Consider the following 27,884-nt stretch of genomic DNA (forward strand, 5'->3'; position numbering starts at 1 on the left):
AACACTAGATATGGGTAACGACAGTATGATACTGTATAAACACTAGATATGGGTAACGACAGTATGATACTGTATAAACAACACTTCACACCTCTGTAAACTGTGATCAGTTTTTTGACCTTGTTGTCATTGTAAATGTAGTTTTAGTTCTGTATTCAGGCCAGAAGGGCAACATGTGGGTCGTACAGTAGGAGAAACCCTGCTGTGTGTTGACTGTCACGGAGGCTAACACCTGAAACCAAAATGTGCCTGCCGACCTTGGGCACACATACTCGCACTGTTGCTGGTCGTAAAACAACATGTGTGTGTTTGTTTGTTGTGAATATATAATATGCATCTGAAGGACTGCAGATTCTGCATTGTGTGTGTGTGTGCAGAGAGGAATGTGCGTGTCCTGCCAAATCTGTGAGTTAGGAGTGTGTGTGTGTGTGTGTGTGTGTGTGTGTGTGTGTGTGTGTGTGTGTGTGTGTGTGTGCGTGCTTCGGTGTGTGTGTGTGTGTGTGTGTGTGTGTGTGTGTGTGTGTGTGTGTGTGTGTGTGTGTGTGTGTGTGTGTGTGTGTGTGTGTGCGCTTCGGTGTGTGTGTGTGCGCTTCGGTCCGTGTGTGGGTGTCCTGCCAGAGTGTATGTGCGTGTTGTGACAGAGCCGTAACTAGGAGTAGGTGGGTGACAATAGAAGCTTGGGATTGCAGTATGCAGTCTTCAGTGCTACCATGGAGACAGAGACAGTTCTAGAACACAGAGAAGTCTTTCATCTAATGTCTCTGCTGTGTATTCCTCCCTCCCTTCTCCTGCTGTGTACTCCTCCCTCCCTTCTCCTGCTGTGTACTCCTCCCTCCCTTCTCCTGCTAAGTATTCCTCCCTCCCTTCTCCTGCTATGTATTCCTCCCTCCCTTCTCCTGCTAAGTATTCCTCCCTCCCTTCTCCTGCTAAGTATTCCTCCCTCTCTTCTCCTGCTATGTACTCCTCCCTCCCTTTTCCTGCTAAGTATTCCTCCCTCCCTTCTCCTGCTATGTACTCCTCCCTCCCTTCTCCTGCTAAGTATTCCTCCCTCCCTTCTCCTGCTATGTATTCCTCCCTCCCTTCTCCTGCTATGTACTCCTCCCTCCCTTTTCCTGCTAAGTATTCCTCCCTCCCTTCTCCTGCTGTGTACTCCTCCCTCCCTTCTCCTGCTATGTACTCCTCCCTCCCTTCTCCTGCTATGTACTCCTCCCTCCCTTCTCCTGCTGTGTACTCCTCCCTCCCTTCTCCTGCTATGTACTCCTCCTGCTATGTACTCCTCCCTCCCTTCTCCTGCTAAGTATTCCTCCCTCCCTTCTGCTGCTATGTACTCCTCCCTCCCTTCTCCTCCTCTTATTCTTCACACTTCCTCACCTTTGCTCTCTCTATTCTTCTCTCATTGTCTTTCTCCATTCCTCCAGTCCACACCCTAATTGTTTTAACACTACAGGGCACCACTAACTCCAGCTTCACATTCAGTATCACAAAATCATCATCTGAAAACACTAACAGGTACAAATCATTATGATGATGATTGATGATGATGATTGATGACATGGGGTCATACTGTAACTGAATGTTCACTGAGGCATGCCTTTAGTCTGGATACAACAATTCTGGAAATAATATCAGAATTCAGTTGGTGAAGGTTCATAAATAAATCAACAACAAATAGTTTCCTCATCTCTGATATTGTTTGTCAGCGTTTAAATCGTTGCCATGCAAATGACAAGCAAAATATCATCAGTCACGTGACCGGACCGGTTATAGCAGAGGCAGTAGCTTTCGCTGGTGGTCATTAAATTAAACTCTAGTTAGTATCCAGAGCGCCTTTCCCAATGGAGGAGCGTCTACAGCGGACCGGTTGCCTTCGGAAATCTTTTGAGAGAATACATATTTTTCATTGGACCTCCTCTCTCCCGATGTAAGGATCTACTTTTTGAAAGGACTAGTTTAACTTCCACACCTTCGCAGCACCCGCGTTATCGCACCGATACCCCTCTGATGTCCGCCCGGTAGCAGCAACAACCGCAGCTTCCCCAGACACCCATCGCGTGCCACTTGCCAATGCAAACCAAGCATAAGTGGGGAGAAGCGCTCCGTAGGTAAGGATTTTCACATTTTATAGCCTATTATTTCATGTCTGCGTAATCTAGGTTATTATTCATCACCATAATTCCTATATAATTACCTATCCAGGCGTCCAATGTAGGCTAATGAGCACGGGGAGCATCTGAGCGAGATTTATTGAGAAGTTCTGGAATAATTAATTCCCAAGCAGATTTAAATTTATATCTATAGGCATATGTGAGTGATGGTGAAACATAATTTCATCAACATTTATAATGCAATAACGTTCGTGTTTTGGACACTGTGTTGATATCTGTTAATAACAACGTGCAATACATCGATACATCAGATCCCCAAAGTATTGGCTGACGTCATGGAGATAAGAGATAATCACAAGAGAAGAGATACTGTTTTAACCAGTACTTCCCGTTTGTTTGTTCATAAAACAGGTTCAGGACATTTCTACTGTCCAGTACATGAAGGCCTACAGATAGATGCAAGTAGGCTACTGTTGGCTCTAGTTTATACACATGTCCTTATTCAGAATGACTTCGTTCATAGGAAGGTATTACATGGCTGCTGCAGACTGTCCTACAGCCTGTCCTATTCCTATGGAGAAATCTAGTTGATAGAACCAGTATGATATACTACTGTACAGTCCCTGCTTCCAGTCTGTACTGAAAGACTACTATGCAGTTCCTGCTTCCAGTCTGTAGTGAAAGACTACTATACAGTCCCTGCTTCCAGTCTGTACTGAAAGACTACTATACAGTCCCTGCTTCCAGTCTGTACTGAAAGACTACTATACAGTCCCTGCTTCCAGTCTGTACTGAAAGACTACTATACAGTTCCTGCTTCCAGTCTGTACTGAAAAACTACTATACAGTTCCTGCTTCCTGTCTGTACTGGGGGAAATGAGAGATGGAGGTCACATCCCAAATGGCACCCTATTCCCTATGCAGTGCACTACTTTTGACCAGAACACCATAGAGAACTGGTCAAAAGATTGTGCACTATATAGGGAATAGGGTGCCATTTGGGACGTATCCAGAGTTTCCTCTTACTACACAGCGAACAGAGCATCCTCACCCTCCCAGCCTCTGGAACCTTCCTCCAGCACTGCTCAGCGCTGAAGAGAGCACCTGACCTCTAACCTTTAACCCCAGGGGAAGGACATTTTTAAGCCATATTAAAACAGTGGAAGTTGTGTAACTGCTTGGCCGAATTCCACCGCAGCTCTAAATTCCTAAGGCAGAAATCTTAGTCCCTTGTGCACACAACCCCCCCCCCCCCCCCCCCCCCCCCCAGCTCCAGTCTGGTGGCTAAAAATACGATGCAGGGCTCGCCGGGTCTGGGTTGGAGAATGTTTCCCAGCCGCTGTGACTGACGGTCCAGACATCCGGTCACATTCAGAAGGGCTCTGATCTCTCTGGTCACTGTAGCAGAACTACAGGTCTCTCTGGTCATTCCAGCTGATCTACGGGGCTCTCTGGTCGCTGCAGCAGAACTACAGGTCTCTCTGGTCACTGCAGCTGATCTACAGGTCTCTCTGGTAACTGCAGCAGAACTACAGGTCTCTCTGGTCGCTGCAGTAGAACTACAGATCTCTCTGATCACTGCAGCAGAACTACAGATCTCTCTGGCCGCTGCAGTAGAACTACAGATCTCTCTGATCGCTGCAGCAGAACTACAGATCTCTCTGATCTCTCTGGTCACTGCAGTAGAACTACAGGTTTCTGGTCACTGCAGCAGAACTACAGGTCTCTCTGGTCCCTTTGGTCACTGCAGCAGAACTACAGATCTCTCTGGTCACTGCAGCAGAACTACAGATCTCTCTGGTCACTCACTACAGTAGAACTACAGATCTCTTTGGTCCCTTTGGTCACTGCAGCAGAACGACTGGTCTCTCTGGTCACTGCAGTAGAACTACAGGTCTCTCTTGTCACTGCAGCAGAACTACAGATCTCTCTGAACTCTTTGGTCACTGCAGTAGAACTACAGGTCTCTGGTCACTGCAGCAGAACTACAGATCTCTCTGGTCACCGCAGTAGAACTACAGGTCTCTGGTCACTGCAGCAGAACTACAGATCTCTCTGATCTCTCTGGTCACTGCAGTAGAACTACAGGTCTCTGGTCACTGCAGCAGAACTACAGATCTCTCTGATCTATCTGGTCACTGCAGTAGAACTACAGGTCTCTGGTCACTGCAGCAGAACTACAGGTCTCTCTGGTCCCTTTGGTCACTGCAGCAGAACTACAGATCTCTCTGGTCACTGCAGCAGATCTACAGGTCTCCCTGGTCACTGCAGCAGAACTACCTGTCTCTCTGGTCACTGCAGAAGAGCTACAGATATCTCTGGTCACTGCAGCAGAACTACAGATCTCTCTGATATCTCTGGTCACTGCAGTAGAACTACAGGTCTCTGGTCACTGCAGCAGAACTACAGGTCTCTCTGGTCACTGCAGCAGAACTACAGATCTCTCTGATCTCTCTGGTCAGTGCAGCAGATCTACAGGTCTCCCTGGTCACTGCAGCAGAACGACCTGTCTCTCTGGTCACTGCAGAAGAGCTACAGATATCTCTGGTCACTGCAGCAGAACTACAGATCTCTCTGATATCTCTGGTCACTGCAGCAGAACTACAAGTCTCTTGGTTACTGCAGAAGAACTATAGGTCTCTCTGGTTACTGCAGCAGAACTATAGATCTCTCTGGTCACTGCAGCAGAACTACAGATCTCTCTGATCACTGCAGCAGAACTACAGGTCTCTGTGGTCACTGCAGCAGAACTACAGATCTCTCTGGTCACTGCAGCAGAACTATAGATCTCTCTGATCTCTCTGGTCACTGCAGCAGAACTACAGGTTTCTCTGATCACTGCAGCAGAACTACAGATCTCTCTGATCTCTCTGGTCACTGCAGCAGAACTACAGGTCTCTCTGGTCACTGCAGCAGAACTACAGGTCTCTCTGATCACTGCAGCAGAACTACAGATCTCTCTGATCTCTCTGGTCACTGCAGCAGAACTACAGGTCTCTCTGGTCACTGCAACAGAACTACAGTTCTCTCTGGTCACTGCAGCAGAACTACAGGTCTCTCTGGTCACTGCAGCAGAACTACACGTCTCTCTGGTCACTGCAGCAGAACTACAGATGTCTCTGATCTCTCTGGTCACTGCAGCTGAACTACAGGTCTCTGATCTCTCTGGTCACTGCAGCAGAACTACAGGTCTCTCTGGTCACTGCAGCAGAACTACAGAGCTCTGGTCACTGCAGCAGAACTACATTGTCTATAGACTGCATGACTAGTATAAGAAATAGCATCATCATATAAACAAACACTAAATCATCTGTAACAGTGAGAGAAGGGTCTGTTTTATTAGCTGAAAGACCCTTGATGTATTACTGACTCACCACATCTCACCTGTCTAGGTATTACTGACTCACCACATCTCACCTGTCTAGGTATTACTGACTCACCACATCTCACCTGTCTAGGTATTACTGACTCACCACATCTCACCTGTCTAGGTATTACTGACTCACCACATCTCACCTGTCTAGGTATTACTGACTCACCACATCTCACCTGTCTAGGTGTTACTGACTCACCACATCTCACCTGTCTAGGTGTTACTGACTCACCACATCTCACTTGTCTAGGTATTACTGACTCACCACATCTCACCTGTCTAGGTATTACTGACTCACCACATCTCACCTGTCTAGGTATTACTGACTCACCACATCTCACCTGTCTAGGTATTACTGACTCACCACATCTCACCTGTCTAGGTGTTACTGACTCACCACATCTCACCTGTCTAGGTATTACTGACTCACCACATCTCACCTGTCTAGGTATTACTGACTCACCACATCTCACCTGTCTAGGTATTACTGACTCACCACATCTCACCTGTCTAGGTGTTACTGACTCACCACATCTCACCTGTCTAGGTATTACTGACTCACATCTCACCTGTCTAGGTATTTAGTGACATCACACTTCACCTCTACCTATATGTAGAAATTACCTCAACTAACCTGTATCCCGCACACTGACTCGGTACCGGTACCCAAATCAAATCAAATTTATTTATTTAGCCCTTCGTACATCAGCTGATATCTCAAAGTGCTGTACAGAAACCCAGCCTAAAACCCCAAACAGCAAGCAATGCAGGTGTAGAAGCACGGTGGCTAGGAAAAACTCCCTAGAAAGGCCAAAACCTAGGAAGAAACCTAGAGAGGAACCAGGCTATGTGGAACCCCCTGTATATAGCCTCGTTGTTGTTATGTTAGTGTGTTACTTTTGATTATTTTTTCATTTTTTACTTTAGTTTATTTGGTAAATATTTTCTTAACTCTTCTTGAACTGCATTGTTGGTTAAGGGCTTGTAAGTAAAGCATTTCACGGTAAGGTCTATCTACACATGTTGTATTCAGCATTTCACGGTAAGGTCTACCTACACATGTTGTATTCAGCATTTCACGGTAAGGTCTACCTACACATGTTGTATTCAGCATTTCACGGTAAGGTCTACCTACACATGTTGTATTCAGCATTTCACGGTAAGGTCTACCTACACATGTTGTATTCAGCATTTCACGGTAAGGTCTACCTACACATGTTGTATTCAGCATTTCACGGTAAGGTCTACCTACACCTGTTGTATTCAGCATTTCACGGTAAGGTCTACCTACACATGTTGTATTCAGCATTTCACGGTAAGGTCTACCTACACATGTTGTATTCAGCATTTCACGGTAAGGTCTACCTACACATGTTGTATTCAGCATTTCACGGTAAGGTCTACCTACACATGTTGTATTCAGCATTTCACGGTAAGGTCTACCTACACCTGTTGTATTCGGCGCATGTGACAAATAAAGTTTGATTTGATCTCACCTGTCTAGGTATTTAGTGACATCACATCTCACCTGCCTTGGTATTTAGTGACATCACATCTCACCTGTCCTCTCCTTCTCTCCTCTTCTAGGTCTCCCTCCTCCATGGCCTCTTTTCCCTCCATCCCATCCCCCCTTCCCCTCCTCTCCCTCTTCCTCCTCCTCTCCATCCCTCCAGTGGCTCCTATCCAGCCCCAATGGCCCCTGCAACGCGTGCCTGTGGTCTTACCCCAGGTGACAGAGGACCGACCCGCCCCTCACTTCCAGGCTGACGCCCGATTGGACGTCACCTCCCCATGTGACCCAGAATGCCACAAGAAGGCTCTTCCCCCCAGCTACTGGGACCTGCGTAGCATCCTGTCATACGAGACACTCCATAGCAACGGTCGCCTCACCGAAACCGCCGTGGGGATCTACGGGTACACCGCCCGCACCCAGACCACGCCGGCACTGCCTTCCCGACGCAAACGTCAGATCTTTGGCCATGACGGGCGTTTCAGCATTGTAGGGCAAGACTTCCTGTTGAACTACCCATTCTCGGCAGCGGTCAAGCTGTCCACCGGGTGTTCCGGAACACTGGTGGGCGACCGGCACGTTCTGACCGCCGCCCACTGCGTCCACGACGGGAAGAACTACGTGAAAGGGGCGCAAAAGCTCCGGGTGGGTTTCCTGAAGCCAAAGCAGCGTGACTCTCCCAATCCGGCCTCTGCCACCAATGCATCCAACACCCATCCATCACCCCCAGATAAGATGAAGTTCCAGTGGATTCGTGCCAAGCGCACCCACGTGCCCAAAGGCTGGATCAAGGGCAACGGCAACGACATCGGAATGGACTACGACTACGCCTTGTTAGAGCTCAAGAAGGCCCATAAACGGCGCCACATGAAGCTGGGCGTCTCCCCGCCGGCGAAGCAGCTGCCCGGGCGCAGGGTCCAATTCTCCGGCTATGACAACGACCGGCCGGGCCAGCTGGTCTACCGGTTCTGCCGGGCTGGAGAGGAGACGCCAGACCTGCTCTACCAGCACTGTGACGCCCAGCCCGGGGCCAGCGGCTCGGGGATCTACGCTCGTATGTGGGACCGGAGGAGGCGGCGCTGGGAGAGGAAGGTGATCGGGGTGTTCTCAGGGCACCAGTGGGTGGATCGAGACGGGGCGTCGCAAGAGTTTAACGTGGCGGTGAGGGTGACGCCTCTGAAATACGCCCAGATCTGCTACTGGATCAAAGGAAACTATGTAGACTGCCGAGAAGGATGAGGAAGAAGTGGACATGTCATGCACATACTGTACACACACACACAGAGGATTGATGGAGGACAAAGGGGGTCTTCACTTCCCTTGCTGAGGAAGTTGACAAGTGGACACGTCATTCACACACATGCAGAACACACTTCATCATGCATTAATACTGTTTCATTACTAATACATACCATCCTTCTGCATGCAGAGACATCCCTCCCAACACACAACTAGAACGACTCACATTTACATCCAGGAAGTCCTACTGTACATACATACATCCTCACTAACCTTTTCCATCGTACATTAGATCAAATGTAAAACATGTATCCGTGCCCTTCTTACTGCATGATCAACACTGTGCTTTGAAACACAACTGAAAGGTGTTATGACTGAGCTTCAGAAGATGGCTTTGACCAGGGACTCCCTGTACTTTAGAAGATGGCTTTGACCAGGGATTCCCTGGACTTCAGAAGATGGCTTTGACCAGGGACTCCCTGTACTTTAGAAGATGTCTTTGACCAGGGACTCCCTGTACTTTAGAAGATGGCTTTGACCAGGGATTCCCTGTACTTTAGAAGATGGCTTTGACCAGGGATTCCCTGTACTTTAGAAGATGGCTTTGACCAGGGACTCCCTGTACTTTAGAAGATGGCTTTGACCAGGGATTCCCTGTACTTTAGAAGATGGCTTTGACCAGGGATTCCCTGTACTTTAGAAGATGGCTTTGACCAGGGACTCCCTGTACTTTAGAAGATGTCTTTGACCAGGGACTCCCTGTACTTTAGAAGATGGCTTTGACCAGGGATTCCCTGTACTTTAGAAGATGGCTTTGACCAGGGACTCCCTGTACTTTAGAAGATGTCTTTGACCAGGGACTCCCTGGACCAGCGTGTTATGACTGAGCTTCAGAAGATGTCTTTGACCAGGGACTCCCTATACTTTAGAAGATGGCTTTGACCAGGGACTCCCTGTACTTTAGAAGATGGCTTTGACCAGGGACTCCCTGTACTTTAGAAGATGGCTTTGACCAGGGACTCCCTGTACTTTAGAAGATGGCTTTGACCAGGGATTCCCTGGACTTTAGAAGATGGCTTTGACCAGGGACTCCCTGTACTTTAGAAGATGTCTTTGACCAGGGACTCCCTGGACCAGCGTGTTATGACTGAGCTTTAGAAGATGGCTTTGACCAGGGACTCCCTGTACTTTAGAAGATGGCTTTGACCAGGGACTCCCTGGACCAGCGTGTTATGATGGTGAAGAGAACATTTAATGCACTGAAAGAAAGGATGAAATAGGAGGAACAAGAAGATGTGTAAGAGATTGGTGGAGAGACAGATGCAGTTTCACTGCTAATTCTATAGATTGTCAGAGCTCTGTTGGGACAACTTTTTCTTCTTCTGTTATTGCCAATGAATGTAACCCTGTCATCAACCAAAGGTGCTACCCTGCTCTTAAAAAATGTAAACTCAAGGTATAGACTGTCACAGTACAAACAGTTGGTGTTTCAAATGGACCCAAGTAAAATATCCATAGCTCCCTCTGCTGGGCCAAATACAACACTACTACAGGCCACTTTGATGACAGCAGAGTGTTGACTCTGGAACACTGACCCTCAACTACTCATGATATGCACTTTGTCAAACCTTATGGGTGAGCTATTTTTCTGTTTCAAAAACAATTGTGCAGCAATATATATATATATCAACTTTATAATGCTTTGGAATAAAATACATAATGCGGTTTTGTGGTCTTTGTGGTTTCATCTCTTATCTACACGTCTCATGGACAAACAGAAACATTTCACAAGTCAGTTTAACAGCATTTATATTTTAGTTTATTATTTCATATTTCAACAGCATAAAAAAATGCTCATCGAAAATCAAACACTGTGAACCATACGATAGTCCATGTCCCCCCCCCTCCCTTCCATCTTCCTCCCACCTCACCCACTGAAAATATAAACACACAGCTAGCGTTCCAGGTCATCTTTATTGCAGTCATCCTGCACATACCAGATCTCACAACATCGCAGGTACCACATTCATCATTCATTTCATATAGCAATCTGCTGAGAGGCGCCTACAACAGGACTGCATTAAAAGACAAGGTGGAACGCGCCCGTGAACAAACATGATCATACAGGCAACCTGGGATTTTGGCACGTTGATAAAACATGAATCATTCTAGATCAGCTGCTCATAGAAAAGGAACAAGATAGAATGGATGAGCGGACAGTTATGGCACTAGAAGCCATCCCACAACGTCATCTGGGACTGGCAACAAGGCATCGTCATCTGGGACTGGCAACAAGGCAAGCTGTTTAAAATAACACTGCTAGCAGCTGAGCACAACTTGTAGCATTGAAGATACCAAGTGTCATTTGTAATTGAATTTCAAGCACACACTGGAAAGTAAAGCACATACACATGTCTGCACATTCAATGCGGTTCGTCTCCCATCTAGAAAAACGGCCATGCAATCTGTTGCGGTGGTGGTGTCCATTCTATCCAGACTATATCTATGTTTTTCGCTTCTCAGGCACAGTGAAATGAAGAGCGGCTATTTGTGGTAAATTAATGACCTGAATGAACATGACGCTGCAAAGAAGACATTGGGCCTGTCCCAAATTATACCCTATACCCAATATAGTGCATTACTTTTAACCTGGGTTAATAAGGCTCTGGTCAAAAGCTGTGCACTACGTAGGGAATAGGGTGTCATTTGGGACGTGGGTATGTTCTACAGGCACCAGAGTCAGCGCTCATGGCCAAACTGCAGACGGTCTTGCTACGAAACGAATCCTAATAAAACACTGTAAAGGGATGAATATGTTCTCTAAAGAGGCAGTGTGCAGGGAGAGGCGGGGTCTCCTCAGTCGCTTCCTTGATTGGCCGCCGGTGCCATCTGATTGGCTCTGGAGCCTTCTTTAAAGCATCTTTGGTGGAAGTCGGAACGCGGTGAGCATAGGAGGAAGAGCTTAGCACAGCACGTGGGCGGGGCCTCATGGCATCAAGAACACAACTCACTCTCTCCCATCCAATCGCTTTGCACCATGAAGCAACAACAAACATCACATGACAATACTACCGTAATGCCCTGTTACTTTTGAAAACAGTATACAAAATAAAATATTATTTAAATAGGTATAAACATTGCATGAAAAATAGAACTGTATCAAAACCATATGAGTTCACAGTCAGTCCCTCCTGCTGCACGCCGACCCCCCCTCTCACCTCCACCCCCTCCCTCCGTACAGCCATAGTGGCAGGGAGGCTAGGGTTGTATCCGAACCCACGTCCCCCAGCTCCAGAACCCTCTCCTGGGGGGTCACTGGGACTTGAGCCCCAGGCCGTTGGTGGCGGTGCTGTTGGTGGTGCCGGACCCGGTACTGGAGGTAACAGGGTAGGAGTAGGCCTTGCCCAGCACGATGCGGTCCCGGAGCAGCTTGAAGAGGACGTAGTAGTTACAGAACAGGATGAGGCCCAGGGACAGGGTGTGGTTCCAGCTGTCAGAGCGGAGCAGGGAGTACAACTGGTACAGGACTACGCTGGACTCGATCCAGATTAACAGGTTCAGGATCCGCAACGGCTTGTGGAAAAGGAACTGCAACACAATAAATAGCATCACAACTGGTATTTATTTACAAACATGTATTTATAGTTAGACTTGTAAATAAAAGGGACATCAAGGCAGTACATGGGCAGGATATAAACACACACAGACTAAAGGGTCTAGTGAAAGGCAGTACATGGGCAGGATATAAACACACACAGACTGAAGGGTCTAGTGAAAGGCAGTACATGGGCAGGATATAAACACACACAGACTAAAGGGTCAGGTGAAAGGCAGTACATGGGCAGGATATAAACACACAGACTAAAGGGTCAGGTGAAAGGCAGTACATGAACACACAGACTAAAGGGTCTAGTGAAAGGCAGTACATAAACACACACAGACTAAAGGGTCTAGTGAAAGGCAGTACATAAACACACACAGACTAAAGGGTCTAGTGAAAGGCAGTACATGGGCAGGATATAAACACACAGACTAAAGGGTCTAGTGAAAGGCAGTACATAAACACACACAGACTAAAGGGTCTAGTGAAAGGCAGTACATGGGCAGGATATAAACACACACAGACTACAGGGTCTAGTGAAAGGCAGTACATGGGCAGGTTCTAAACACACACAGACTAAATGGTCTAGTGAAAGGCAGTACATGGGCAGGATATAAACACACACAGACTAAAGGGTCTAGTGAAAGGCAGTACATGGGCAGGATATAAACACACACAGACTACAGGGTCAGGTGAAAGGCAGTACATAAACACACACAGACTAAAGGGTCTAGTGAAAGGCAGCGACTCACGTAAAACCTAGCGTGGGAGACGTCTGAGGGCAGGGCCACGTTGTAGGGTCCTACAGCCTTGTACAGGCTACGACTGTGACGTACCAACACCCCCTGGGGCCAGACTGTACTCTCAGACCACCTGCAACACACAACGAAGAGGTGGAGATTGATCCTACAGCCGACAGATCAAATAGAACCCTGCCTAGAAGACTAGACAGTCTGGTGGACAGCAGGGTGGCTAACCCTCTTCCTGGAGACAGCCTCCTTATGCAGGACTTTACTCCATCCCTGCTCTAACACTCCTGGTAGAGTCCTGAAGAACCGTTGATTAGAGTCAGATGTGTTGGAACAAAATCCTGCATAGGTCTATCTCTCCAGGAGAAAAGGTTGGGCTACGTACTGACACACAAGTGTTGCGGGGCGTTGTTGTAGATGTGTGTGTGTGTGTTTGTGTGTGGGCACCACCTAAGCGTGCTGTGGGCCGTTGCTGTAGAAGTATGTGTGTGTGTGGACCACCTACACGTGCTGTGGGCCATTGCTGTAGAAGTATGTGTGTGTGTGTGTGTGTGTGGGCACCACCTAAGCGTGCTTTGGGCCGTTGCTGTAGAAGTATGTGTGTGTGTGTGTGGGCACCACCTAAGCGTGCTGTGGGTCGTTGCTGTAGAACTGTGTGTGTGTGTGGACCACCTAAGCGTGCTGTAGGCCGTTGCTGTAGAAGTGTGTGTGTGTGTGTGTGTGGACCACCTAAGCGTGCTGTAGGCCGTTGCTGTAGAAGTGTGTGTGTGTGTGTGTGGGGACCACCTAAGCGTGCTGTACGCCGTTGCTGTAGAAGTGTGTGTGTGTATGGGGACCACCTACACGTGCTGTAGGCCATTGCTGTAGAAGTGTGTGTGTGTGGGGACCACCTAAGCGTGCGGTAGAAGTGTGTGTGTGTGTGTGTGGCGACCACCTACACGTGCTGTGGCGCGTTGCTGTAGAATCCGTGCTCCAGCTTCTGCCAGCGCCCCAGGTGGGCTGCAGAGCGGTGCAGCAGGTCACAGTAGCTGGGAGGTAACAGCTGGCTCATCAGCATCACAAACGCATTGATCCACACCATGATCAGGTGCTCACAGGACCAGCGCATGTCATAGTACTGGGTACTCTGGAGGGGGAGAGAAGACCACGTTTTAGGGTTCAGGGGCCTTAACACAAACGCAGGAGACAGCACCTAGGATACCTGGAGACTGAAGGAGGAAACTGTGAACACACAAAGACTCAGGGGAGGAGAGACGAGTACCAGGAGGGTTGACAGTTCCTAGGATAACGGGGAGGGGAGACGAGTACCAGGAGGGTTGACAGTTCCTTGGATAACGGGGAGGAGAGACGAGTACCAGGAGGGTTGACAGTTCCTTGGATAACAGGGAGGGGAGACGAGTACCAGGAGGGTTGACAGTTCCTTGGATAACAGGGAGGGGAGACGAGTACCAGGAGGGTTGACAGTTCCTTGGATAACAGGGAGGGGAGACGAGTACCAGGAGGGTTGACAGTTCCTTGGATAACAGGGAGGGGAGATGAGTACCAGCAGGGTTGACAGTTCCTTGGATAACGGGGAGAGGAGATGAGTACCAGGAGGGTTGACAGTTCCTTGGATAACAGGGAGGGGAGATGAGTACCAGGAGGGTTGACAGTTCCTTGGATAACAGGGAGGAGAGGAGAAGGAAAGCAGCAACCTGCTAGAGGGACAGAAAGAGTGGAGGAAGGAGAGGGAGAGAGAGAGGAAGTGTGACGTACCTTGACGAAGCAGAGGGGGAGGAAGGCTATGTAGTAAGGGTTAGGGTTTGTACCTTGAAGCAGAGGAAGGCTACGTAGTAAGGGTTAGGGTTTGTACCTTGAAGCAGAGGGGGAGGAAGGCTACGTAGTAAGGGTTAGGGTTTGTACCTTGAAGCAGAGGGGGAGGAAGGCTACGTAGTAAGGGTTAGGGTTTGTACCTTGAAGCAGAGGAAGGCTACGTAGTAAGGGTTAGGGTTTGTACCTTGACGAAGCAGAGGAAGGCTACGTAGTAAGGGTTAGGGTTTGTACCTTGAAGCAGAGGGGGAGGAAGGCTATGTAGTAAGGGTTAGGGTTTGTACCTTGAAGCAGAGGGGGAGGAAGGCTATGTAGTAAGGGTTAGGGTTTGTACCTTGACGAAGCAGAGGGGGAGGAAGGCTACGTAGTAAGGGTTAGGGTTTGTACCTTGAAGCAGAGGAAGGCTACGTAGTAAGGGTTAGGGTTTGTACCTTGACGAAGCAGAGGGGGAGGAAGGCTACGTAGTAATGGTTAGGGTTTGTACCTTGACGAAGCAGAGGGGGAGGAAGGCTACGTAGTAAGGGTTAGGGTTTGTACCTTGATGAAGCAGAGGAAGGCTACGTAGTAAGGGTTAGGGTTTGTACCTTGACGAAGCAGAGGAAGGCTACGTAGTAAGGGTTAGGGTTTGTACCTTGACGAAGCAGAGGGGGAGGAAGGCTATGTAGTAAGGGTTAGGGTTTGTACCTTGATGAAGCAGAGGGGGAGGAAGGCTACGTAGTAAGGGTTAGGGTTTGTACCTTGACGAAGCAGAGGGGGAGGAAGGCTATGTAGTAAGGGTTAGGGTTTGTACCTTGACGAAGCAGAGGAAGGCTACGTAGTAAGGGTTAGGGTTTGTACCTTGACGAAGCAGAGGAAGGCTACGTAGTAAGGGTTAGGGTTTGTACCTTGACGAAGCAGAGGGGGAGGAAGGCTACGTAGTAAGGGTTAGGGTTTGTACCTTGACGAAGCAGAGGAAGGCTACGTAGTAAGGGTTAGGGTTTGTACCTTGATGAAGCAGAGGGGGAGGAAGGCTACGTAGTAAGGGTTAGGGTTTGTACCTTGAAGCAGAGGGGGAGGAAGGCTATGTAGTAAGGGTTAGGGTTTGTACCTTGACGAAGCAGAGGGGGAGGAAGGCTACGTAGTAAGGGTTAGGGTTTGTACCTTGAAGCAGAGGGGGAGGAAGGCTACGTAGTAAGGGTTAGGGTTTGTACCTTGAAGCAGAGGGGGAGGAAGGCTACGTAGTAAGGGTTAGGGTTTGTACCTTGAAGCAGAGGGGGAGGAAGGCTACGTAGTAAGGGTTAGGGTTTGTACCTTGAAGCAGAGGAAGGCTACGTAGTAAGGGTTAGGGTTTGTACCTTGACGAAGCAGAGGGGGAGGAAGGCTACGTAGTAATGGTTAGGGTTTGTACCTTGACGAAGCAGAGGGGGAGGAAGGCTACGTAGTAAGGGTTAGGGTTTGTACCTTGACGAAGCAGAGGAAGGCTACGTAGTAAGGGTTAGGGTTTGTACCTTGACGAAGCAGAGGAAGGCTACGTAGTAAGGGTTAGGGTTTGTACCTTGACGAAGCAGAGGGGGAGGAAGGCTATGTAGTAAGGGTTAGGGTTTGTACCTTGACGAAGCAGAGGAAGGCTACGTAGTAAGGGTTAGGGTTTGTACCTTGACGAAGCAGAGGGGGAGGAAGGCTACGTAGTAAGGGTTAGGGTTTGTACCTTGAAGCAGAGGGGGAGGAAGGCTATGTAGTAAGGGTTAGGGTTTGTACCTTGATGAAGCAGAGGGGGAGGAAGGCTACGTAGTAAGGGTTAGGGTTTGTACCTTGATGAAGCAGAGGGGGAGGAAGGCTACGTAGTAAGGGTTAGGGTTTGTACCTTGACGAAGCAGAGGGGGAGGAAGGCTATGTAGTAAGGGTTAGGGTTTGTACCTTGACGAAGCAGAGGGGGAGGAAGGCTACGTAGTAAGGGTTAGGGTTTGTACCTTGACGAAGCAGAGGGGAGGAAGGCTACGTAGTAAGGGTTAGGGTTTGTACCTTGAAGCAGAGGGGGAGGAAGGCTATGTAGTAAGGGTTAGGGTTTGTACCTTGACGAAGCAGAGGAAGGCTACGTAGTAATGGTTAGGGTTTGTACCTTGACGAAGCAGAGGAGGAGGAAGGCTATGTAGTAAGGGTTAGGGTTTGTACCTTGACGAAGCAGAGGGGGAGGAAGGCTATGTAGTAAGGGTTAGGGTTTGTACCTTGACGAAGCAGAGGGGGGGGAGGCTATGTAGTAAGGGTTAGGGTTTGTACCTTGACGAAGCAGAGGAAGGCTACGTAGTAAGGGTTAGGGTTTGTACCTTGACGAAGCAGAGGGGGAGGAAGGCTACGTAGTAAGGGTTAGGGTTTGTACCTTGACGAAGCAGAGGGGGAGGAAGGCTATGTAGTAAGGGTTAGGGTTTGTACCTTGACGAAGCAGAGGGGGAGGAAGGCTATGTAGTAAGGGTTAGGGTTTGTACCTTGACGAAGCAGAGGAAGGCTACGTAGTAAGGGTTAGGGTTTGTACCTTGACGAAGCAGAGGGGGAGGAAGGCTATGTAGTAAGGGTTAGGGTTTGTACCTTGACGAAGCAGAGGGGGAGGAAGGCTACGTAGTAAGGGTTAGGGTTTGTACCTTGACGAAGCAGAGGAAGGCTATGTAGTAAGGGTTAGGGTTTGTACCTTGACGAAGCAGAGGGGGAGGAAGGCTACGTAGTAAGGGTTAGAGTTTGTACCTTGAAGCAGAGGAAGGCTACGTAGTAAGGGTTAGGGTTTGTACCTTGACGAAGCAGAGGGGGAGGAAGGCTATGTAGTAAGGGTTAGGGTTTGTACCTTGACGAAGCAGAGGAGCAGGAAGGCTATGTAGTAAGGGTTAGGGTTTGTACCTTGACGAAGCAGAGGAAGGCTACGTAGTAAGGGTTAGGGTTTGTACCTTGACGAAGCAGAGGGGGAGGAAGGCTACGTAGTAAGGGTTAGGGTTTGTACCTTGACGAAGCAGAGGGGGAGGAAGGCTACGTAGTAAGGGTTAGGGTTTGTACCTTGACGAAGCAGAGGGGGAGGAAGGCTACGTAGTAAGGGTTAGAGTTTGTACCTTGAAGCAGAGGAAGGCTACGTAGTAAGGGTTAGGGTTTGTACCTTGACGAAGCAGAGGGGGAGGCTACGTAGTAAGGGTTAGGGTTTGTACCTTGACGAAGTAGAGGGGGATAGTAAGGCTACGTAGTAAGGGTTAGGGTTTGTACCTTGAAGCAGAGGGGGAGGAAGGCTATGTAGTAAGGGTTAGGGTATGTACCGTGACGAAGCAGAGGGGGAGGAAGGCTACGTAGTAAGGGTTAGGGTTTGTACCTTGACGAAGCAGAGGGGGAGGAAGGCTACGTAGTAAGCGCTGAAGAGGGAGTTGAAGAGGACTTCCTTGATGCGACGGTTGAAGTCGCTCCGGAGTTCCTCCACCTCGCTGCGGATGAGTTCTGGAGACGGGGGCTGGGGACAGGTGTGGTGGGGGATGTGGCCTGGAGTGGTAAACTGCTCTCTCAGGTTCTCCCTTAGTAACGCTAGGAAGTCCTTAGGCCTGGAGGGAAAAGAGAGAAGTAAGAATGATCTAGGATCCGTTTTTTCATAATGGAATAAGACTACAAGGACAGGGGAGACCAGGGCCTCGTATCCAAAAATATCTCAGAGTAGAAAATTGGTGGGAAGTGCTGAGAATAGACATTTTACTCCTACTCTTATGGGTAAAAATACAAATCTATGCATGAACCCTCTTATTAATAAATGTCACGACCTAGGCCCACAAAGCATCTCAGAAAAGGTCGTAGGGATCCTGCTAAAACCTGTTTTAAGACAAACCTCCCAGCTCAGAGTAAATTTTAGGATGACGTTAAGACACTACCCAGACAAACTCAGCCAGGAGTAAAATCAAGTCATGAAAGTTGCTCTCAGATGGTTCTCATGACAGTTTGAGGTACCACAAAGGAAAGATAGTGATGACGATCATTAACCCAGTTGCAAATGATTTGATATATTAGGATCCCCATTTGCCAATGGTGACAGCTGGTCTTCCTGGGGTCCGACACATAACGATACATTTAAAAACATCAACATATCGTGTGTATGCATCTATCAGTTCCACATACACGTCAGTACAGACACACACCAGTAGGTCACATGGGGGAGAGGCGTTGTGCCGAGAGGCGTTGTGCCGAGAGGCGTTGTGCCGTGAGGCGTTGTGCCGCGAGGCGTTGTGCCGAGAGGCGTTGTGCCGTGAGGCGTTGTGCCGTGAGGCGTTGTGCCGTGAGGCGTTGTGCCGTGAGGCGTTGTGCCGAGAGGCGTTGTGCCGTGAGGCGTTGTGCCGTGAGGCGTTGTGCCGTGAAGCGTTGTGCCGTGAGGCGTTGGGCGTTGTGCCGTGAGGCGGTGTGCCGAGAGGCGGTGTGCCGAGAGGCGTTGTGCCGAGAGGCGTTGTGCCGTGAGGCGGTGTGCCGAGAGGCGTTGTGCCGAGAGGCGTTGTGCCGTGAGGCGGTGTGCCGAGAGGCGTTGTGCCGTGAGGCGTTGTGCCGAGAGGCGGTGTGCCGAGAGGCGGTGTGCCGTGAGGCGTTGTGCCGTGAGGCGTTGTGCCGTGAGGCGTTGTGCCGAGAGGCGTTGTGCCGTGAGGCGTTGTGCCGTGAGGCGTTGTGCCGTGAGGCGTTGTGCCGAGAGGCGTTGTGCCGTGAGGCGTTGTGCCGAGAGGCGTTGTGCCGTGAGGCGGTGTGCCGAGAGGCGTTGTGCCGAGAGGCGTTGTGCCGTGAGGCGGTGTGCCGAGAGGCGTTGTGCCGAGAGGCGGTGTGCCGTGAGGCGGTGTGCCGAGAGGCGTTGTGCCGAGAGGCGTTGTGCCGAGAGGCGTTGTGCCGTGAGGCGTTGTGCCGAGAGGCGGTGTGCCGAGAGGCGTTGTGCCGAGAGGCGGTGTGCCGAGAGGCGGTGTGCCGAGAGGCGGTGTGCTGAGAGGCGGTGTGCCGAGAGGCGGTGTGCCGAGAGGCGGTGTGCCGAGAGGCGGTGTGCCGTGAGGTGTTCCTTTATTTGCTTTTTGAAACCAGGTTTGCTGTTCACTTGCTCAATACGAGTGCAGCCCACTGCACTGAGGCTAGGAAACATTGTCGTCACCACAGATAAATCCACAATACTTGAGAATTTCAAAAAGCATTTTTCTCCGACTGGCCATGTTTTCCACCTGGATACCCCTACCCCGGTCAACAGCCCCCCCCCCCCCCCCCCCCCATTTCTCCATCACCCAAATACAGATAGCCGATGTTCTGAAAAAGCTGCAAAATCTGGACCCCGACAAATCAGCCGGGCGAGACAATCTGGACCACTACAAATCAGCAGGACTAGACAATCTGGACCCCGACAAATCAGCCGGGCTAGACAATCTGGACCACTACAAATCAGCAGGACTAGACAATCTGGACCCCGACAAATCAGCCGGGCTAGACAATCTGGACCACTACAAATCAGCAGGACTAGACAATCTGGACCACTATAAATCAGCCGGGCTAGACAATCTGGACCCCGACAAATCAGCAGGACTAGACAATCTGGACCCCGACAAATCAGCCGGGCTAGACAATCTGGACCACTACAAATCAGCAGGACTAGACAATCTGGACCACTACAAATCAGCAGGACTAGACAATCTGGACCCCGACAAATCAGCCGGGCTAGACAATCTGGACCACTACAAATCAGCAGGACTAGACAATCTGGACCCCGACAAATCAGCCGGGCTAGACAATCTGGACCACTACAAATCAGCAGGACTAGACAATCTGGACCACTATAAATCAGCCGGGCTAGACAATCTGGACCCCGACAAATCAGCAGGACTAGACAATCTGGACCCCGACAAATCAGCCGGGCTAGACAATCTGGACCACTACAAATCAGCAGGACTAGACAATCTGGACCACTACAAATCAGCAGGACTAGACAATCTGGACCACTACAAATCAGCAGGACTAGACAATCTGGACCACTACAAATCAGCAGGACTAGACAATCTGGACCACTACAAATCAGCAGGACTAGACAATCTGGACCACTACAAATCAGCAGGACTAGACAATCTGGACCACTACAAATCAGCCGGGCTAGACAATCTGGACCACTACAAATCAGCAGGACTAGACAATCTGGACCACTACAAATCAGCAGGACTAGACAATCTGGACCACTACAAATCAGCAGGACTAGACAATCTGGACCACTACAAATCAGCAGGACTAGACAATCTGGACCACTACAAATCAGCAGGACTAGACAATCTGGACCACTATAAATCAGCCGGGCTAGACAATCTGGACCCCTACAAATCAGCAGGACTAGACAATCTGGACCACTATAAATCAGCCGGGCTAGACAATCTGGACCACTACAAATCAGCAGGACTAGACAATCTGGACCACTATAAATCAGCAGGACTAGACAATCTGGACCACTATAAATCAGCAGGACTAGACAATCTGGACCACTACAAATCAGCCGGGCTCGACAATCTGGACCACTACAAATCAGCAGGACTAGACAATCTGGACCCCTACAAATCAGCAGGACTAGACAATCTGGACCACTACAAATCAGCCGGGCTAGACAATCTGGACCACTACAAATCAGCAGGACTAGACAATCTGGACCACTACAAATCAGCAGGACTAGACAATCTGGACTCTCTCTTTCTAAAATTATCTGCCGCTATTGTTGCAACCCCTACTACCAGCCTGTTCAACCTCTCGTTTGTATCGTCTGAGATCCCCAAAGATTGGAAAGCTGCCGCGGTCATCCCCCTCTTCAAAGGGGGGGACACTCTAGACCCAAACTGCTACAGACCTATATCTATCCTACCCTGCCTTTCTAAGGTCTTCAAAAGCCAAGTTAACAAACAGATCACCGACCATTTCGAATCCCACCGTACCTTCTCCGCTATGCAATCTGGTTTCAGAGCTGGTCATGGGTGCACCTCAGCCACGCTCAAGGTCCTAAACGATATCATAACCGCCATCGATAAGAGACTATACTGTGCAGCTGAATTCATTGACCTGGCCAAGGATTTCGACTCGGTCAATCACCACATTCTTATCGGCAGACTCAACAGCCTTAGTTTCTCAAATGACTGCCTCACCTGGTTCACCAACTACTTCTCAGACAGAGTTCAGTGTGTCAAATCAGAGGGCCTGTTGTCCAGACCTCTGGCGCTCTATGGGGGTGCCACAGGGTTCAATTCTCGAGCTGACTCTTTTCTCTGTATACATCAATGATTTTCGCTCTTGCTGCTGATGATTCTCCGATCCACCTCTATGCAGACGACACCATTCTGTATACCTCTGGCCCTTCTTTGGACACTGTGTTAACTAAACTCAGGATGAGCTTCAAAGCTATACAACTCTCTTCCGTGGCCTCTTAAATGCAAGTAAAACTAAATGCATGCTCTTCAACCGATCGCCCGTCCAGCATCACTACTCTGGATGGTTCTGACTTAGAATATGTGGACAACTACAAAAACCTAGGTGTCTGGTTAGATTGTAAACTCTCCTTCCAAACTCACATTAAGCATCTCCAATCCAAAATTAAATCTAGAATCGGCTTCCTATTGTGCAACAAAGCCTCCTTCGCTCGTGCTGTTAAAACATACCCTCGTAAAACTGACTATCCTACCGATCCTCGACTTCGGCGATGTCATTTACAAAATAGCCTCCAACACTCTACTCAGCAAATTGGATGCAGTCTATCACAGTGCCATCCGTTTTGTCACCAAAGCCCCATATACCACCCACCACTGTGACCTGTATGCTCTCGGCTGGCCCTCGCTTCATATTCGTCGCCAAACCCACTGGCTCCAGGTCATCTATAAGTCTTTGCTAGGTAAAGCCCCGCCTGATCTCAGCTCGCTGGTCACCATAGCAGCACACACCCGTAGCACACGCTCCAGCAGGTATATCTCACTGGTCACCCCCAAAGCCAATTACTCCTTTGGCCATCTTTCCTTCCAGTTCTCGAATTGCAAAAAAAATCACTGAATCTGGAGACTCATATTTCCCTCTCAAACTTTAAGCACCAGCTGTCAGAGCAGCTCACAGGTCACTGCACCTGTACATAGCCCATCTGTAAATTGCCCATCCAACTACCTCATCCCCATACTGTTTCTTTTCCTTCTCCTTTGCACCCCAGTATCCCTACTTGCACATTCATCTTCTGCACATCTGTCACTCCAGTGTTTAATTGCTAATTTGTAATTTACTTCGCCACCATGGCCTATTTATTGCCTTACCTCCCTTATCTTACCTCATTTGCACACACTGTATATAGACTTTTCTATTGTGTTATTGACTGCATGTTTATTTATTCCATGTGTAACTCTGTTGTTGTTTGTGTCGCACTGATTTGCTTTATCTTGGCCATGTCGCAGTTGCAAATGAGAACTTGTTCTCAACTGGCCTACCTGGTTCAATTAAAAAAATGTTTAAAAAAATTGATGGGAGTTCCATACACTCATGGCTCTGTATAATACTGTACGTTTCCTTGAATATGTTCTGGACCTGGAGACTGTGAAAAGACCCCTGGTGGCATGTCTGGTGGGGTAAGAGCGTGTCACACGGCGTATCCCATTTAACAAACCAAACATTCAATACCGTTATAGAAGGTAAAGTAAAAACCCAAACCGGTCCGTGCATCAATACTGGTATATAGTCAAATACGGTATACCGCCTAGCCCTAGCAGTCAGTCTTTCCTCAGCTCTTAGCCAAGAGAGACTGGCATGCATAGTTTTAATATTATCCCTCTGATTACAATGAAGAGCAAGACGTTCTGCTCTGTTCTGGGCCAGCTGCAGGTTAACTAGGTTTTTCTTTGTAGCACTTGACCACATGACTGGACAACAATCGAGATAAGATCAAACTAGAACCTGCAGAACTTGCTTTGTGGAGTGTGGTGTCAAAAAAGCAGAGCATCTCTTTATTACGGCTAGACCTCTCTCCATCTTTACAACCATTGAATCTATATGTTTTGACCATGACAGTTTACAATCTAAGGTAACACCAAGTCATTTAGTCTCAACTTGTTCAACAGTCACACCATTCATTAACAGATTCAGCTGAGGTCTAGAACGTAGGGAATGATTTATACCAAATTCAATGTTCTTAGTTTTAGAGATGTTCAGGACCAGTTTATTACTGGCCACCCATTCCAAAACAGACTGCAACTCTTTGTTAAGGGTTTCAGTGACTTCATTAGCTATGGTTTCTGATGTGTATACGATTGAATCATCAGCATACATAGACACACATGCTTTGTTTAATGCCAGTGGCAGGTCATTGGTAGAAATAGAAAAGAGTAGAGGGCCTAGAGAGCTGCCCTGTGGTACACCACAATTTACATGTTTGACATTAGAGAAGCTTCCTTTAAAGAAAACCCTTTGAGCTCTATTAGATAGATGGCTCTGAATCCACGATATGACAGAGGTTGAAAAGCCACAACACACAAGTTCTCAACAAAAGCTTATGGTCAATAATATCAAAGGCTGCACTAAAATCTAACAGTACAGCTCCCACAAACTTCTTAATATCAATTTATTTCAACCAGTCAGTCATTTGTGTCAGTGCAGTACATATTGAGTGCCCTTCTCTATAAGCATGCTGGAAGTCTGTTGTTAATTTGTTTACAGAGAAACAGCATTGTATTTGGCCAAAAACAATTCCCCCAACAGTTTGCTAAGAGCTGGCAGGCAGCTGATTGGTCTGCTGTTAGAACCAGTAAAAGCCGCTTTACCACTCTTGGGTAGTGGAATGACTTTGGCTTCCCTCCAGGCCTGAGAACAAAGACTTTCCTCGGGGCTCAGATTAAAAATATGACAGATGGGATGGTAGCTGACTCTAGAGCCACTCCTATGTAGCTTTCCATCTAAGTTGTCAATGCCAGGAGGTTTGTCATTATTGATCAATAACAATTATTCCACCTCTCCCGGACAAACATCACAAAAATACAACTTAGAAAAACATTGTTTCATTATTCGTTTTTTTTATGTATGAATACGATGGATCACTGTTCGTTGTTGGCATTTCCTCCCTAAGTTTGCCATTAAGTAATCATTAAAATAATTGGCAACATCCCCAATGATGGAGAATAATCCCTCGCTGTGAACCCAATAGCATGTGTCAGACAACCACAGTGGATGGAGAATAATGAAATCGCTCTGAACCCAATAGCATGTGTCAGACAACCACAGTGGCTGGAGAATAATCCCTCGCTGTGAAACCAATAGCATGTGTCAGACAGCCACAGTGGATGGAGAATAATCCTTCGCTGTGAACCCAATAGCATGTGTCAGACAACCACAGTGGATGGAGAATAATCCCTCGCTGTGAACCCAATAGCATGTGTCAGACAACCACAGTGGATGGAGAATAATCCCTCGCTGTGAACCCAATAGCATGTGTCAGACAACCACAGTGGATGGAGAATAATCCCTCGCTGTGAACCCAATAGCATGTGTCAGACAACCACAGTGGATGGAGAATAATCCCTCGCTGTGAACCCAATAGCATGTGTCAGACAACCACAGTGGATGGAGAATAATCCCTGGCTGTGAACCCAATAGCATGTGTCAGACAACCACAGTGGATGGAGAATAATCCCTGGCTGTGAACCCAATAGCATGTGTCAGACAACCACAGTGGATGGAGAATAATCCCTGGCTGTGAACCCAATAGCATGTGTCAGACAACCACAGTGGATGGAGAATAATCCCTGGCTGTGAACCCAATAGCATGTGTCAGACAACCACAGTGGATGGAGAATAATCCCTGGCTGTGAACCCAATAGCATGTGTCAGACAACCACAGTGGATGGAGAATAATCCCTGGCTGTGAACCCAATAGCATGTGTCAGACAACCACAGTGGATGGAGAATAATCCCTGGCTGTGAACCCAATAGCATGTGTCAGACAACCACAGTGGATGGAGAATAATCCCTGGCTGTGAACCCAATAGCATGTGTCAGACAACCACAGTGGATGGAGAATAATCCCTGGCTGTGAACCCAATAGCATGTGTCAGACAACCACAGTGGATGGAGAATAATCCCTCGCTGTGAACCCAATAGCATGTGTCAGACAACCACAGTGGATGGAGAATAATCCCTGGCTGTGAACCCAATAGCATGTGTCAGACAACCACAGTGGATGGAGAATAATCCCTGGCTGTGAACCCAATAGCATGTGTCAGACAGCCACAGTGGATGGAGAATAATCCCTGGCTGTGAACCCAATAGCATGTGTCAGACAACCACAGTGGATGGAGAATAATCCCTGGCTGTGAACCCAATAGCATGTGTCAGACAGCCACAGTGGATGGAGAATAATCCCTGGCTGTGAACCCAATAGCATGTGTCAGACAACCACAGTGGATGGAGAATAATCCCTCGCTGTGAACCCAATAGCATGTGTCAGACAACCACAGTGGATGGAGAATAATCCCTCGCTGTGAACCCAATAGCATGTGTCAGACAACCACAGTGGATGTGACTGTACATTAAAACATTGATAAAACGTTTGATATCCTTGTCACATGACACGATCACTTCCTTCTCTTAACTGTGGATGAATGTTGGCAAGCATAACCAGTTTTTAAAAACTCATTCTGATTATGTATGATAATGATAATGTTGCATACGACATTTGAAAGGTCTATAATTATTTTCCAGAACACAATCAAAAGTTAACATAGGCCCTAGATGCCTTCAGCTGCCCAATTTATAGGCATGTCCAATTTGGGCACCTTTTTAACAATGTGATATTGTGCTCCAAAGGGATAACTAGAAATAACATGATGTAGGTTAATGGAATAATACAAATAACAATGTGTGATTATTTATTATATAATGTGAAATAGGCCTCGTGTGAAATCACTGTCAAAGATACTACTGCGTCGCCTCATGAGTGGAGCAGCGGTCTAAGGCTCAGCATCGCTGTGCCACTAGAGATTCTGGGTTCAAGTCCAGGCTCTGTCGCAACCGGCCGCGACCGGGAGACTCATCGGGCGGCGCACAATTGGCCCAGCGTTGTCCGGGTTAGGGGAGTGTTATGGCCAGCAGGGATGTCCTTGTCCCATCGCGCACTAGCGACTCCTGTGACGGGCCGGGCACAATGCACGCTGACACGGTGGCCAGGTGTATGGCATTTCCTCCGACACATTGGTGCGGCTGGCTTCCGGGTTAAGCGGGCATTGTGTCAAGAAGCAGTGCGGCTTGGTTGGGTTGTGTTTCGGAGGACGCACAGCTCTTGACCTTCGACCTCTCCCGAGTCCGTACGGTAGTTGCAGCGACGAGACAAGACTGTAACTACCAATTGGATCCCACAAAATTGGGGTGAAAAATGTGCACATTTTTTGTAATAAAAATGACAATTGAAAATAATGTTGCATTTAAGTCTAGATGTATCATACAGAAATATTAAAGCATTCTTTCAACATCTCCAAAGCAACTGCCTGACTACGGTGCAGGTCCCACTGACTCACTGCCCTGTTTTAAAACAATGATTCTATTAAAGAAGAAGCCTGCTGGTAACTGCTAATCGATTAGGACAGCTGGCGTCCTAAAGATCTGTCAACTAGGTAGGACTCTTACGACTAGAGGTTTCATGAATAGCTCGTATTCTGAACCATAAGAGCAGGAGATTCTCTATTCTCAGCACTTGAGACTAATTTTCTACTCTGAGCCTCTTTGTGGATACGGGGCCCAGCGCTCCTACTGACATTATTAATACAGACACACAGAAATAAAACAGATCAGACAAAAGACAAATTACACTATTATTGCATTTATGAAAACGTCACATGACAGGAATATCACATGGTTGTCTCTTTGCAGTGTACTCTCTATGGTACTTCAAATGCCCAGCCTTTAGGTGGGCTGTCAGCTGAAAAGACCACGGACTAAACTCACACAATCAAAAAAAAGAGGAATCTGTCCCAGGCTGTGAGAGAGAAGAAATCAAGAGTTCCTGACTGCCTCTGATTCCACCCACTTCACAGGGAACTTTAATTGACATTGTTTAAATCCATGTTCTGTCCCCCAGTCTGACCAGGGTGTGTTTGGCTGGGGGAGAGAATATTGAAGTCTGTTGTTTCATTTGTTTACCTGAATAAGGGGAGTGTGTGTGTTTATGTTTACCTGAAGAAGGGGAGTGTGTGTTTATGTTTACCTGAAGAAGGGGAGTGTGTGTGTTTATGTTTACCTGAAGAAGGGCCCGTGGGACAGGTCCTGGTCTGAGTAACCACAGTCTGAAGGCACTGGCTGGGCCCTACTCTCCTGATGGAAGCAACACAGGGGAACGTACACCCCAAACCTGTTGCACAGAGAGAGACAGGGATGAGAGAGACAGGGATGAGAGAGACAGGGATGAGAGAGATAAAGAGAGAGAGGACAACAGGAAATAAAGAACCATGTGTTAAATCAACTAGATAATGGAGAATATGACACTGATCAACTAGATAATGGAGAATAT

The 27,884-nt window shown here is 48.2% G+C and overlaps 2 protein-coding genes across 2 annotated transcripts in view; one reads left to right on the forward strand and one right to left on the reverse strand.

The window, feature by feature from the left end:
- Nucleotides 1-1,352: 1,352 nt before the first annotated feature.
- Nucleotides 1,353-9,952, forward strand: LOC109878054 (serine protease 23-like). The gene is made up of 2 exons (XM_031813659.1): nt 1,353-2,102; nt 7,066-9,952. The coding sequence occupies exons 1-2, from the start codon at nt 2,065-2,067 to the stop codon at nt 8,225-8,227; spliced, it is 1,200 nt and encodes a 399-aa protein (XP_031669519.1). The 5' UTR covers nt 1,353-2,064; the 3' UTR covers nt 8,228-9,952.
- A 230-nt stretch (nt 9,953-10,182) lies between these two features.
- LOC109878065 (transmembrane protein 39A-like) overlaps nt 10,183-27,884 on the reverse strand; it is a 30,186-nt gene continuing 12,484 nt past the window's right edge. The window contains exons 6-10 of the mRNA XM_031813389.1: nt 27,615-27,725; nt 17,709-17,931; nt 13,516-13,703; nt 12,581-12,701; nt 10,183-11,815 (exon numbers count right to left, since the gene is read on the reverse strand). Of these exons, the coding sequence (XP_031669249.1) occupies nt 11,540-11,815; nt 12,581-12,701; nt 13,516-13,703; nt 17,709-17,931; nt 27,615-27,725 (919 nt within the window). The 3' untranslated portion in view covers nt 10,183-11,539. The remainder of the gene's footprint in view (nt 11,816-12,580; nt 12,702-13,515; nt 13,704-17,708; nt 17,932-27,614; nt 27,726-27,884) is intronic.

Source organism: Oncorhynchus kisutch, unplaced genomic scaffold (genome assembly GCF_002021735.2).
Source record: "Oncorhynchus kisutch isolate 150728-3 unplaced genomic scaffold, Okis_V2 Okis05a-Okis16b_hom, whole genome shotgun sequence".
Taxonomy (NCBI): Eukaryota; Metazoa; Chordata; class Actinopteri; order Salmoniformes; family Salmonidae; genus Oncorhynchus; species Oncorhynchus kisutch.

Coding starts and splice junctions, on each gene's coding strand:
- LOC109878054 (XM_031813659.1), top strand. CDS start 2,065: ATGCAAACCAAGCATAAGTGGGGAGAAGCGCTCCGTAG. Junction 2,103..7,065: donor TGGGGAGAAGCGCTCCGTAG/GTAAGGATTTTC, acceptor CTCCTCTTCTAG/GTCTCCCTCCTCCATGGCCT.